Source organism: Acartia tonsa, chromosome 11 (genome assembly GCF_053477335.1).
Source record: "Acartia tonsa isolate MP-2025a chromosome 11, ASM5347733v1, whole genome shotgun sequence".
NCBI classification, from domain to species: domain Eukaryota; kingdom Metazoa; phylum Arthropoda; class Copepoda; order Calanoida; family Acartiidae; genus Acartia; species Acartia tonsa.
In genome coordinates, this window is record NC_137270.1 from 2,788,618 (window position 1) to 2,802,058 (window position 13,441).

General features: G+C 30.8%; 1 protein-coding gene and 1 long non-coding RNA gene across 2 annotated transcripts in view; both read left to right on the forward strand.

Annotated features, from left to right (window-relative positions):
• The window catches only part of trbl (tribbles pseudokinase 2), a 34,122-nt gene extending 24,428 nt beyond the window's left edge, over positions 1-9,694 (forward strand). Inside the window, exons 5-7 of the mRNA XM_080177171.1 lie at positions 5,698-5,811; positions 6,200-6,277; positions 8,395-9,694. Of these exons, the coding sequence (XP_080033297.1) occupies positions 5,698-5,811; positions 6,200-6,277; positions 8,395-8,839 (637 nt within the window). The 3' untranslated portion in view covers positions 8,840-9,694. The remainder of the gene's footprint in view (positions 1-5,697; positions 5,812-6,199; positions 6,278-8,394) is intronic.
• A 261-nt stretch (positions 9,695-9,955) lies between these two features.
• On the forward strand, positions 9,956-11,534 carry LOC145332214 (uncharacterized). The gene is made up of 2 exons (XR_013884083.1): positions 9,956-10,383; positions 10,600-11,534. It is a non-coding gene; the product is annotated as an uncharacterized LOC145332214 (long non-coding RNA).
• The last annotated feature ends 1,907 nt before the right edge of the window (positions 11,535-13,441 follow it).

Sequence of the window (13,441 nt, forward strand, 5' to 3'; positions counted from 1 at the left end):
AAAGAGTAAAAAAAAATATTTTTTTTGGGGGGGGGGGGTGAAGATACCCTCCCCAAAAATAGTTTAAAACCTAACCAGGACCTATAAAAAGCTTAACTTTAAAGAAGAACAATATCGGTTCAGCGGTTAGCGAGATCCTTCGGGACAGACAAAAAAAACGCTTACTACTTTATATTACAGGATAAATCCTTTGGTATAGCCCTTAGGAAGTCCAAGCTTTTTTGTTTGATAGGTGCAATATAGAGGGTTTTAAAGGCTTGAGGGGGGTTAAACAACCTCCCCCCCACCCTCTTTGACTATATTTTTTATTATCTATCTCTCTCCCTACTTGTTCAAGCCCCTATAGAATACAACAATAAAAAAAGAATCTAAAACTTTCCGAGCTCTTTCTTTTCTTTATTTCTACAAATAAAGGCCTATTATTTTATGACAACAAGAAAGTCAACAATACTTTGTTGTTTTAATATTTTTAGTTAACAATCATTATTATGCAAAATGATGTAATTTTTAAATAAACTTAATAAAACAATGACAATTTTTAAACTTAATGCTTCTTAAAGTGGCTGAATGCTATAAAAAAAATAAATACATTTTAAGTTATTTGAAAATTTTTATCAAGCAACATATTATAAAATTATGCAATGCTTAATTAACATTTAATATGGCATATAATGCAATATATATATTAAATTTATTATTATTGCTGTAAATTGTAAGGGGCTGTTTATAAGAAGAACTCCGCTATAGTCCCGCTACTATTTACTGAACGGTATACACGTTGTATAGCTGTTATAGTAATAGTAATACCGTACTACGTTATCTTATATGTGCTTAGCCCACGCCCCGTCACATTCATATATGTGTTGTGTTTTAAGGCCCTGTACTAAGTCATATCACAGTTCAATTAGGCCTGAAAAAAGGCCTGTAAATAAGCTGTAACAGTATACAACTATAAAAACTGCCATATACTACTACTCAATAGCGTGAAAAGACAAATGGGGGGGATTGAGGGAGGGGGCGGGGGGGTTGATGACTTCTTTTTGCCATTTTGATAAATACATAGATAAAATCAAACATACACACACACACACACACACACACACACACACATGTCTTGATATTTTGGACATTTTGCAATGATATGCTTATGATAAATTTTCAAACATATGTTTTTGTTCTCTTATTTTTGCAAATATTTGACCTTTTTTAAGGTTTTTTTTCTTCACAATATAAAGGTTTATTGCATTTTTTTGGCAATATTCAATTTTGTCAAAAATATATAAATTATATTATGTATAGATAGAGGCTTTAGTTTTTCATTATCAATTCATGATTTAATGAAAACTAGCAGCTGTGCCTCTTGCATCTAGAGGCTCTTTATTCAGAGCGTAGAAAAATTGTCAAAAACCAACTCAAAACTTAATCTAAAAATATAATTGCCTATAACCATAAAATTACACATGTGAAGCTTTCCTGTATTCAAAATTAAATAAAAATATATTTTTATTGCTTAAATAGATTTAATTCAATGTTTAAGTGCAAAAGCCAACTCACTAAGTAGGTACCAAAACCTTTTTTTTGGCAACATTTACACATTGCATTAAACAAAGCATTACCAACAACCACACAGACGAAATCAAAAAAGATAAAAGCTATTTTTGTAAACTCTTAATATAAAAAGTATTGTTTAATTTTTTTGGGGGGGGATTGAATAATTGGGAATTAGTGATTTTTTTTGGTTGAGCAATAATTTTTTTAATGGTAATAAAAATGTTATTGACCAGGTGTGCCCCCCCTTGGTTACATTAGTTTCAACAGGTTGTTCCACAGAGAGAGAATCACAGGCAGAGGTGGAGAGAGTTGTTGTGTTGTAGTAAAGTAGATCTATGGGGCCATGTTGCCAGCTTGTAGTTTTTACCGGCCAAAATCAAATAAAAAACATAAATCACATAACTCCTAGTACTTTAATCATAAATTTCTATAATAAGACTTCTAATATAGAAAAGAAAAAAATATAATTTTGTATTTAAAAATGCAAAAAATATTTTTTTGAAGGTGGCAACACTGTTTATGGTCTTTGGTACTTCTAGGGGTCTTTCACCCCATAGAAAGACAGAGGTATCTATCTATCTATCTATCCAGCTAAGCGCTCAGTTCACCACGAACTTGCTGTACAAAGAAAAATACAAAAATGCCTCCCATCCTACCCCCTCACCTTCCCCCAACCACCCCCTTTCTCTTTTGCATTCGGGGCGAGCAATGCACTATCAACACTTTTTTTCATTAGAAATTTTTAGAAATTTTAGTCTTCTTTTTGTTATTTCTATTAAAAAAAAAACATTTTCTATAAGCAAAGAGTAGATAAAAGGCATTATTTTAATGCTACAAATGAATTTTTAAATCAAATATCTACCTAGTTTTTAAGCAAGAAAAGAGAAAATATGCAATGAACATTGCTTTCTAAAACTCAGACTGTGATTTATAAATCAGACTCATAGAGCGAAAAAAAGTTGGGTGTGGAGGGGGGGGGGGGGGCGGGTTAAGGGGTTTAAAAAGATGCTGCGGGGGGGGGGGTTAAGTGAAGATTCTCAACAGGTTATAAACCACTTGTACATAGTTCTTAGGGGGTGCTGCTAGAGAAATTTCTATAAATAAGAAATCTCATTTCTTTATTCATTTCAAACCAACTCTCTCACTCTCTGTTCCTCTGTCTGTCTTCGTCTTATGTTGCCTGAAAATCACCAAAGTCACAGAGATGTTATTATTATATAAAAAAAGGTTTCTTGCTAATGATTTATTTCATGCTGGTTGCTTGTACAGATATTATAGAGAGAAAGCTGTAGCAATAGGGTTTATTTAAGTACAAATGTTAGTTTAGGTTCAACAGACTAAATTATACCCTAGCAAAAATATAAGTTGCTATTGTTTGCAAATATTATGCATGTTTTGGTGGTATTTTTGATATAATATTCATTTTTAAGCCATCTTTCAACCCTACCAGTTTAATTTTATCTTTTTAAAACATTAAAAAAAGACAAAGCATTGAAAAAAATTAGCATCTTATTTTGGCTTTGTAGACAAAACAAAAGTTCTAGTTTTGTCATTTGCCTTCGTTTTATTGGCTTTACTAGTTAATTTTGTTTAATTGTAAAAAGTTTTGATTCTCTTGTTATAATGATGAAGGTATAAAATGCTTTGTATTGAGAGTTGTGAATATTTATTGTTGCCTAACTTCACAAAGATTTCTAACCCACCCAGCCCTCTTATTCATTCAAAATATTTATTTGGTTTTAAAAAAGTTTTGATAGATTTTTATTTAAAAAAAATTAAATTAAGATTATTTATGTAAATTAGACTTTTAAGTTTTCCTATTTATTATATTATTAATTATCAAGAATTATTTGTTTCTTCCAAATAAGAAAAACATATATTTTTTTAAGGTTATATAGAGAAAGAAACCATAATTTTGTTTTTAGGAAAAAATATAGATAAAATGCGTCTTTAAGTTTTGGAAAATAAGATTTAAAAAAAACTTTCATGTAAATAAAAGTAAGCTTTTATAGAATTTCCGTTTACTATAATTAAAACATGCATATTTCCCCTCCCCCTCCCTTAATAATATTATAGGGGTTGGAGTAGGGGGGGGGGGGGGGGGGTTAAATGGTTAGGGGACTATTTACTAAATACTTATTACATACCAAATAACTGTACATACAGTTATTATAAGCTTTGGTAGTTATAACAATGCGATTTATAATTAGAACTTGGGGGAAAAGGAAAGCCTCATTAAATATTCAATTGATTATTAGTATTACCACAATTTATTTGTTTTAATTATTTTTATTTACACAAGGTAATAACATATTATAAAATATAATTTTTGCTAAATAACTTCTAATTTTAAAAATTTCTTCATTGAATTAATGATGAATTAATTCGATGAAATTTTATCTTGGCAGATGGCATTAGGTCTAGGCTTTCGGGGAAAGGGTTTTGTATGAAAGAAAATTGGGAGCTGTGACAATTTTTCTTTTCTTTGGGGGGTTGAGTTGTCCCACCCCCAAAATAGCTTAAAACCTCCCACATTTATCTATACACCTTAAAGAGTAGAGTCCAATCGATTCAGTGGTTACTAAGATCTAAGCTTCTTTTGCTTAAAAGATTCTCAGAATTTAGTAAAAAATATGTTTTTGATGGTATTATGTTCTCTATCACAGGCTATTTAAATTTCAGAGTTTCAATTACATTTAGAATAATGATTGCCAAAGTGCGTGGGCGATTTAACAAAGTGAGCAAGAGGAGGGGAGAGGGGGGCTTAAATTTTGGGATTGTTTAAAAATTAACCAAAGCCATTGTTGAATTAGACGTGAATTTAACTTTAGTCGCCCTTTATTTATTTTCTCTTCTTTCTCTTTAAAACACAAAAGGTAGAGATAAAAAAATCCGCATAAAAATTAATCTTTTGTTTCTTTATTTGTAGTGGAATGGGGAGGGGGGGGGGGGGGGTAGGGTTCTCTGTTTTAATATCAAACTAGAAGATAAATTATCTCTTTATGAATGAAACTTTTTTTGTAAGTCAATAAAAACTCGTCGCTGTTAATTCAAGTTGATAACAAAACAAGAGACTTCTCTCTCTGTCTATTTATCTTTTTTTGAGATTTAATTTTTAAAATTGCTTGTGAATTTTTTAATTAATACTCATCTATATGATATGTATTTAGATTTATTATTCTTCAATATTCAGAGAAGATTTAGTTAAGTCCTAGAATCTTAAATAAACTAAAGCTTTTCAAGCAATGATTTTAATTTAAAGACCACCAAGAATTTAATTTTACAGTGACTTGAAAGTTAGTTTTAAAAATGTAAATCTTAAATTTGTATCAAGCTTTTAAAACAATGAAACAGGAAGGATTAAACAAAGGAAATTAGTTGCAGATAGGGTTTGGTAACAATTCCGAGGGAGGGGGGGGGGGGAGGGAGGTTAAATTTCATTACCCAGGAAGCTATCCACCTTGCCCTCACCTTTATTATATCATAACAGGATATACCTCAAAGATTTTGTCAAAAAAACTAAAAATAAACAAGGAAGATTTTTTTCTAATAAATTTTGAGCATCTTTTTATATTAGAATTGACTTGTAGTATTAAAAAAAAGCAGTTTTACTACTAAAAATATGAAAATAGAAAGGGTTAAAAGTTACAGTTAAAATCTCAAAGCAAAAAAGTGTAGCATAAAACGGTTGATTTAGAAGAGTGATTTTCACCATATAAATATAAATGCATGCCGCTGCACATAATAGTTCTAGTAACACAGTTTACTTAACTTTCTTTTAACTGCCAACCTAAGCACGGCATGTTAAGTTTCTTTTTTTTTCTTCTGGTTTTTATTATTTCGCCAGGGAAAGCAAAATAGAAATTGTAACACTTTTTAATTTTGCGGATTTTCTACAGTTAGCTTTTTTCATAAGCTAAGGGGGAGTTTCTTGATTGGTTGATTTATTAATTTGGGTGTCCAAATATTTCAACCATTAAATATAATCTACAGAAGGGGAAATTTTGTGTATCAATGGGAATGTAAATGAATTTATCAGGCATCGTCTTATCCCTTTAGATCTTCGCTACTTAGCGTAATTAAATTCTTCAGGATTTTTAACAATTTCTTTAGAAGATTTTTCTTACAATTTTTTCTTGTTTTCAGAACTGAACTGAAATTGGAAAGCCTTGAGGACGCTGTGGTGCTGGAGGATCCCGAGGATGACATCCTCTCTGATAAACACGGGTGTCCTGCCTATGTTTCACCGGAAATATTAAAGTAAGTCCTTTCTAAATCAACAAATTGCGAGTAGAAAATTAGCGCAAATCAATGATTTTCTCAATCAAAAACTGCTAGTTTTTAAGATCTTACCTACTGGATATACACTCATTTAAATCAAACCAACCAAATTATAATTCAAAATCGACGGCGTCCCTACTTTCTAGGGGTGTTGTATTTGGAGGGATAGGAGCTGAGGGGGGGGGGTAGAGTAGCCTAAAACCATCCTAGGACCTAAATTTTAAAATAAAATAGCCTTAAACTATCCCGTGTCGTATGTGAAGCTTTCCTTAGTTAATAACTCGATTGGTTCATTGGCTAGCGACAAATAGAAATACTTTAATGTGATTTGATATCCAATTGTGAACTAATCAAATCCTTTGTTTAGGTCAAATACCCAGTACTCGGGGCGTGCTGCTGATATGTGGGGCCTAGGAGTTATGCTTTATACTATGCTTGTCGGCAGGTAAATACACTTTTCCGATTAATATCCGCTGGATTAGAACCGGTTCTCTGTCATACTTAGAAATCGTGTATTGAATCGTATTACAGACAATTAACCATTAATATCATTATAAAAAATCATAAGATTAATACCAGTTTTGTTTCTCGGCCCTTCGGGTATAATAAAACAGGTTCTAACCCTAAAATTATTCATTTTAATATACGCGGAAAGCTGTGTATAATACGATGCGATAAATAACTATTACCAGTAACTGTTTAAATACACCAGAAGGTTTTCATATCTAATATAAGCAATATCTAAAAGGTTGAAAAGTTGGAGGCAAAATTGTTTCCTTGATGTGCAATATCCTGATGTATGATTTAAATTTGGCCACATAAAAAATTTGTAGGAATTTGGACTTAAATTCTGCAATTTTGATAGGTTTGAATAATGTTTTTTTTATTGCGATTATTTACATTTTTAGACACATTTTCAAAATGATTTATGTTTTGATAGGTAAATTTAAATTTTTTAATTAACATACAAAAAATCCATGATCATAATCAATTAAAATTTCTGAATATTTATCTGTAGGGCTGAGTAAATAAAACAATAAAGTGTTGAATTACAAAAATAGCTGATTAAGAAAATTTGAATGTTTCATTGCTGGCTGCAGTAAATCAACTTTTATATTGCAGTTTTTTTTTCGTTTTTGTTTAATTAAAATATTATTAAAAGATAATTTTAAAAAATTCTTTAAAATAGCCTAAAACCAGATAGACAGATAGATATCCTACTACTCTATTATTTTAACTGCATTTTTAATGTTAATAGGGCTAAAAAAAACAGTTGAGTTCACCTTTAATCAGTAAATTATTAGGTACCTTAACCTAAACTGTTTTGACCTTTTCGCCAATTTGGCCAGAAAAGTGCATATTTTGCATAGTTTTGTCTGAGAAAAAAAATATTTTCTTAAAAATATTACTTTAAAAAAAAGACATTTCTAAAGAAAATATTAATTTTTAACACAGGCAGACTGATAGATTGATAGACATGTCAAATTGAATTCGTCAAATATTTTAGGTGATTTTAAGTAAATAAATTATGAAGTCTCAAATCAACTGAATTTGATATGAAACGAGTAGCTAACTTTTAAAGATAATAAACTCGATTTATTATTCGTTTGCTTAAAACTTAACGACAAACCTTAATTGAATAGTACTTCAGTGTTTAAACTTTTCCACAATTGATTTTAATCCACACCAGGGTTAGTATAAAATATAAATATATTGCATATCATTGGGGATGTACACCTTAATTTATCTGTCATTGTGTTATCCCTTAAGATCCCTAATAGGTAGAAATAACTGATTAGAGGGGGGGGGGTAAATTTATCTGGCATTGTCTTATCCCTGCATTCTTCCTGCGTAGACTTAATAATCCTGTAACTTTATATAAGATTTGAAATACAGGCTACTCCCAGCTAAACAGAGTAGCTTCATTTGACAATTTGTAATAACTTAGTATCGACATATTAACATTTTCTTATTTACTTCATTGACAACTTTGGGGGCTCTAAGTAACTTTTGATTAGTTGGTTCATTATATTGAGTGTCCAAACGTTTCAACCACTGATTGTAATCTATAGAAGGGTCAATTTTATGTATCACCATTAAGAATGTACATCAATTTATCAGCCATCGTCTTATCCCCTTAGATCCCTGACTATTTTTAGTTTTGTGTCGATATAATAACAAATCTAAAGTTTTACACGAAGTAATAATCTTTTTACTTGAAGTTTAAATTTTACTTTAAGTAAATGCATTATTTTTAAAGATTATTAATTGAAGAACTATGTATATTAGAAGAGAAGATTCTTTTTAATTAACAACTTGATATTGACACTTAAAAGATTTGCAAATATTTTGTATACAATAAATGTTTTGAAAAAATAAGGACATTTAATCCTTACAAAACATGGGTTTCAGATGAAATTAATCTTTTTAAAATGTATTGAATTTCTTGCATTTAATTAGAAAAATATTTTGTACGTTTTTTTGTGAAATTGATCTGCATGTACTTTGAAATTTTGACAAAATATTTGTTGTCGGAGTTTTAATGTTTTTTTTCTTTTTCAGATATCCATTCCATGGTGCGGAGCACAGCGGCCTGTTTGCAAAAATTCGCCGCGGACAATTCAGCCTCCCCGACCACCTTTCCAGCCGTGCAAAGTGTCTCATTCGCTGTCTGCTGAAGCGCGAACCCGACGAGCGGCTGACCACTGAAGACGTGCTGGTGCACCCTTGGTTGACCGGCACTCACCGCGAGCGCAGCGGCTGCAGCCGCCAGCGGCCACCACACCTTGACACAACCGATCATTGTGTGCCGGAGGTTAGCGGCAGCCTGAACGGTGTGGCGGGGCTGGGCGGCGCCGCAGCCGTTGATAAATACGAGGCGGTGTTCAGAAGTGCGGCTTCGATGGCGGCAGCTGCGGCTGTCGCGCCCCAAGCGGCCGCTGCCGTTCCTTACTCATCATCCAGTCATCCGCATTATCACGGAGCTGCCAGCGGCTTTACACAATAAAACAAAAAGCAAACCTATTACTTTCTTATTTTAGAATATGCATCATATTAAACAAGAATGTGCATATTCAGAATGCAAGTAATCCTTAATATAAACCGCGACCATCATTGATTATCTCCAGCATTCATACAGTACAACTTATACAGCCAAACTATGATCAAGTGCAAGACGTACAGACATTGCAAGTTATAATGTAGCTGCGCTACTAACAACAGCGGTCACAGATAGTTAACATCTTTACGATAACACAAATAACATCAATAAGTTATTGGCATAAGAAATGTGATCACAAACATGTCGATGAAAAAGTGCACTTGTCATATTTCGCCATAAAGTGTTAAAAATCTCCGTTTTCAAAGTCTGAAGTTCTAAAATAACACCCCTCAAACAGTCCAAACTACTCAGTAACATTTAATAATTAGTATTTTAACGCAATTTTAATAATGAAAACAAATATGAAATGATTTAAAAGCTAGAGATATGATTAGTAAAAAATTAAAATAACTTAGGAATAATTAGATGTAATGAAATTTTAGAAAATTTCAGTTTTAAAAAATCTTAATTGTAGTCAATCTCTTTTTTTCTTTCTTTTTTTTTAGTTTCTTTATCTCTTACTCCTTGGTGTTATATTAGTGCATAAATGTTTATGTGTAAAGTGCACAGATAGTGTAAAATTGTTCACTAAACTGTGCACAAATTCAAGCTGTACATGTGTACAGCAAATTATTGACCTAACCCGCCTATAATTTCGTGTATTTCATAAATTCATTCAGACAATTTTTTTGTATTTTTTTGTTTGTAGAAAATTCCTTTTCATTCCAATTCATACAGTTTTTATCAATTTCTCTCAATCCAGTAATTCTCTCACCATACCGTATAAATACCAGGGCTAGAAACTGCCAATTAGCGGCCAGCTGGCGGCTTTTTTGGCGGCTGTATATACCTGGTAAAATCACCTCATTTAAAGCAAGACTAACACTATTTTAAAACTCTTATAAAACAAATGATAAAAGAGAAAAAAATAGATCTCACTACTTTACTTCATAAAAAGAGTTTTAAAAATTATCTTGCTTATTTAATTGTGCAAATTTAGACTTTTTCAACATAACATCTTTGATTTTATTGACACTGTAAAAAAAATATTTTTTTTGTAGTGTTTTAAAAAAAGTCTTTAAGAGAGCTGTGTCCCAATCAAAGGCTATACGTGTTAAAATCCTCATCTTTTGCCAAATTCTTAATTTTAGTACTTTAGCAAGTTTATTCTTAAGGCTTAACTTTACTTAAAGCCTTGATCTCCTTAGAAAAAAAATTCCGAAAAGTTCTTTAATGATTTTATTCCTATTATTGGATTTTCTCAATTTTTGTATTTTTAATTTTACGATTAAAAAGCATTAAGCAAATTTTAAGTTATTGTTAAAAATTCAAGTAATTTTTTTAAAAAATCTCTTTGGCAGCTTAGACCCGATTTTCAACTGTAAAAATACTTTTGAATAAGTAAATTATGTAGTTTTACTTTGGTAACATGTTTAGATTTATCTTAAAAGGTATACTGCTAAAAAATCCTCATATTGCAAACTTTTTAATACTTTTTTTTGTACTGTAGTGAATATAACTCTGAGATATACATAAAAGTATATTATATTATACTTTTTCGTATATCTTTAGGGAATATGAACTTCAATAGTTTGAAAAGTTCTAAAAAGTTCAAAATATATAGGAATATTTTTTACAGTGTAACTTTTACAAAAATTACGTGTAAGGATTTTGTTATCCTTATTTCTGAATTGTAAATTATTTAGTGTTTAAAAATTGATTATTGTTAGTTTTATCATTTTCTGTGATACTCGAATATAGATAATTGTAAAACAGCCCTCTTTATTTTCTCCTAAATACATTTCCCCTCCCTATTTTAAAAAGGGGAGGTGGTCATTTTTCTTCAATTTTGTCAAAATCATTTTTGTATTTTATTAAGATTCAATCACAAATCTTTTTTGGCATAATTGATGAAAAATTCCCGCCACCGTTTTCTCAAAATTAGGATTTAAAAAAAATTAATGTCTTAATGAGCCCATTCGATGTTTTTCATAAATATTAGTTAATAAGTATTAGGGATTCTAATGTCTTTCTATAAATTTGATTAGTTAAAAAAAACTAAAATTAGCATTTGTAGTTGATAAGTTATATTAATTGTTAAAAGTAAAATGATAATGTAAATCGCAAATATTAGGCTATATATTGTTATAATTAAACAAATGTATTCTTTAAATAGGATTTCAAAATATTTATTTTATGTATTAAATACAGCAAACTTTAAATTTTCAAATAAAAAAAGCGTTTTGAATTTCGACCAGTGAAAATTTAAAATAAGTTAACTACGTTAAATCCACATTTTTGGCATCTTTAATGTTTAAATAATTGTTTTTTATTTTTCTTCGATTTGACTTTCTTTCTCCTTTATGTATCAAAACATATATTCCTACAAACTTACTAATCTTTTAATTAAAATATTAATTATGTAATGATGAAGTAAAGGAGAATTATATTATTTGTTGTTCTTATGAAATTATCTGGCGGCTCTGAATGAAAATATTGTCATGATATCTGAGGCGCTGCAACTCTTTTTGTACAATTATGTTTTACTGCAACAAAAATAAACATTAAACACGAAAAAATTAGTTTTTATTTTATGCGAAAATAGCTATTCTTTAACTAAGGAATGTTCATTCGTCTGCAAGTATACTTGCATTAACAAGAATGACAACATCCATAAAAGCGAAGCTCCTAAACGATAGGTCAAACGGTATAGTGTCAGAACTGAATAATCAGAATATAAAAGCAAATTTGTGAGGAAAACTTGTTAAAAACTTCTTGATACAGGATAATGTATAATGACATACTTAATTTTTTAGGACATGATTATCGAGTTGCTTTGCCTATAACATTGTACTTTGTTGTCTCAGGAATTAGTATACCAAAAATCAGAACAATCGGATAATTAAATCACATAAAAATTTTTTATTAAAAAAGTTAAAAATCAACATGTTTAAAATGGACGTACGGACATTCTGGTAACGATTACAGAGTTGCTACGCTTTCTAAATCGTACCTAACTACTACAGGAATCATCATGCAAAGTTTGAAATCGATAGAACAATTCTAACATGCCTAAATTAACGAAAAATGCTACCCGTAACGGACGGACCGATCCTAATTGTAGGAGGGTTAAAAATGGGTTCTAGAAATCTAAAGAGTTGACTTAGTAAAATGCCTTCCATTGTTTGAAAAGTATTAGATAATTCCATATATAGGAGACAATAACAATACCAAGTAAAAGTATATTTAAAGATATTTATATAGTCTCAACAGATAACCTACGCATATCTTGCTAAACTTATCCTAAAAAGCGGGCTTTTGGGAACTTGAAATTTTATGATATAATGAAAAACTTTAAATAAATATTTTTTATATGTGATTAGCTTTCCCGGTAAAGGATTAGGTTCAGCGATTGGCGAGATCTTTCGGCACAAACATATAGACAGACCAGGGAGGAATGAGACATTTAACTGTAATTTATACTAGTTCCCAAAGTTTTATAAACTTACCCCATTTGCTGGCCTAAAAATTTTGGGGACTTTTATTAACTCTTGTTTGAGCCTTTTAAACCAGCAGTTTTCAAACTTTTTCAGCATTCTACCAAGAGGGTAATTTTGTATATCATATTTGGGGTTTACATTAATTATCAGGATGATTTTTTTTATTTAGATGTATGATAAATGTCAAATATCCAACAATTGTAAAAATTACGGTTGTCAATTTTTGTGTGTGCAGATTTTTGCAGGGACGGAGGGGACATTGGACTGTTTATTACACTAGTCCCTAAAGTCTTAATCTAACGTTTACTTATTTGTTGGATTAAAAATCTTGGGGATTTTTAATGGATTTTTATTCGTTGGTTCATTTAGTTGAATGTCCAAACGTTACAACCACTAATTATAAGCTGCAGTAGAGGTAATTTTGTGTATCATCATTGGGGATGTACATCAATTTATCGACCATTAATTTATCCCTTTAGATTTCTATGTCTGAAAAAAAGATAAAGATATAAAGCAGACATGGCAGCCGCCAATTTGTTGCTAGGGTTCTGGTTAAACAAAAATTAATGCGGCTACAGTTGAATATAGTTAAATTTACCGTCAGTGGCTGTGGTTTATGATATACTAGAGGCTCCGCCCCTATAAGCCTCTAAGGGCACTTAAGGGTGAAGAAAAAAAAGTCAACGACACACCCCTTTTCAATTTGAGTTTTAGAAAGAAAAGTAAAAAAAGATCTCTTTTATTGGGAGTGTGGAGAAAAATAGGTAAAAACCTTCCCTGGACCTAAATATAAGAATCTTCACTGTAAAGAAGGACCATACCTGTTCAGCAGTTAGCAAGATCCTTCGCTACAGACAAAAAAAAGCTTACTACTTTATAAAATAGCTGCGGAATCGGCAGTAAATATTGAAAATTTGGCTGACGGCTGCGAATACATATATGCATCTGCGGTTGACAGTACTTCATCAAAATTGACAAGGCATGGTTAAACAAAAATGGATGGTTATTT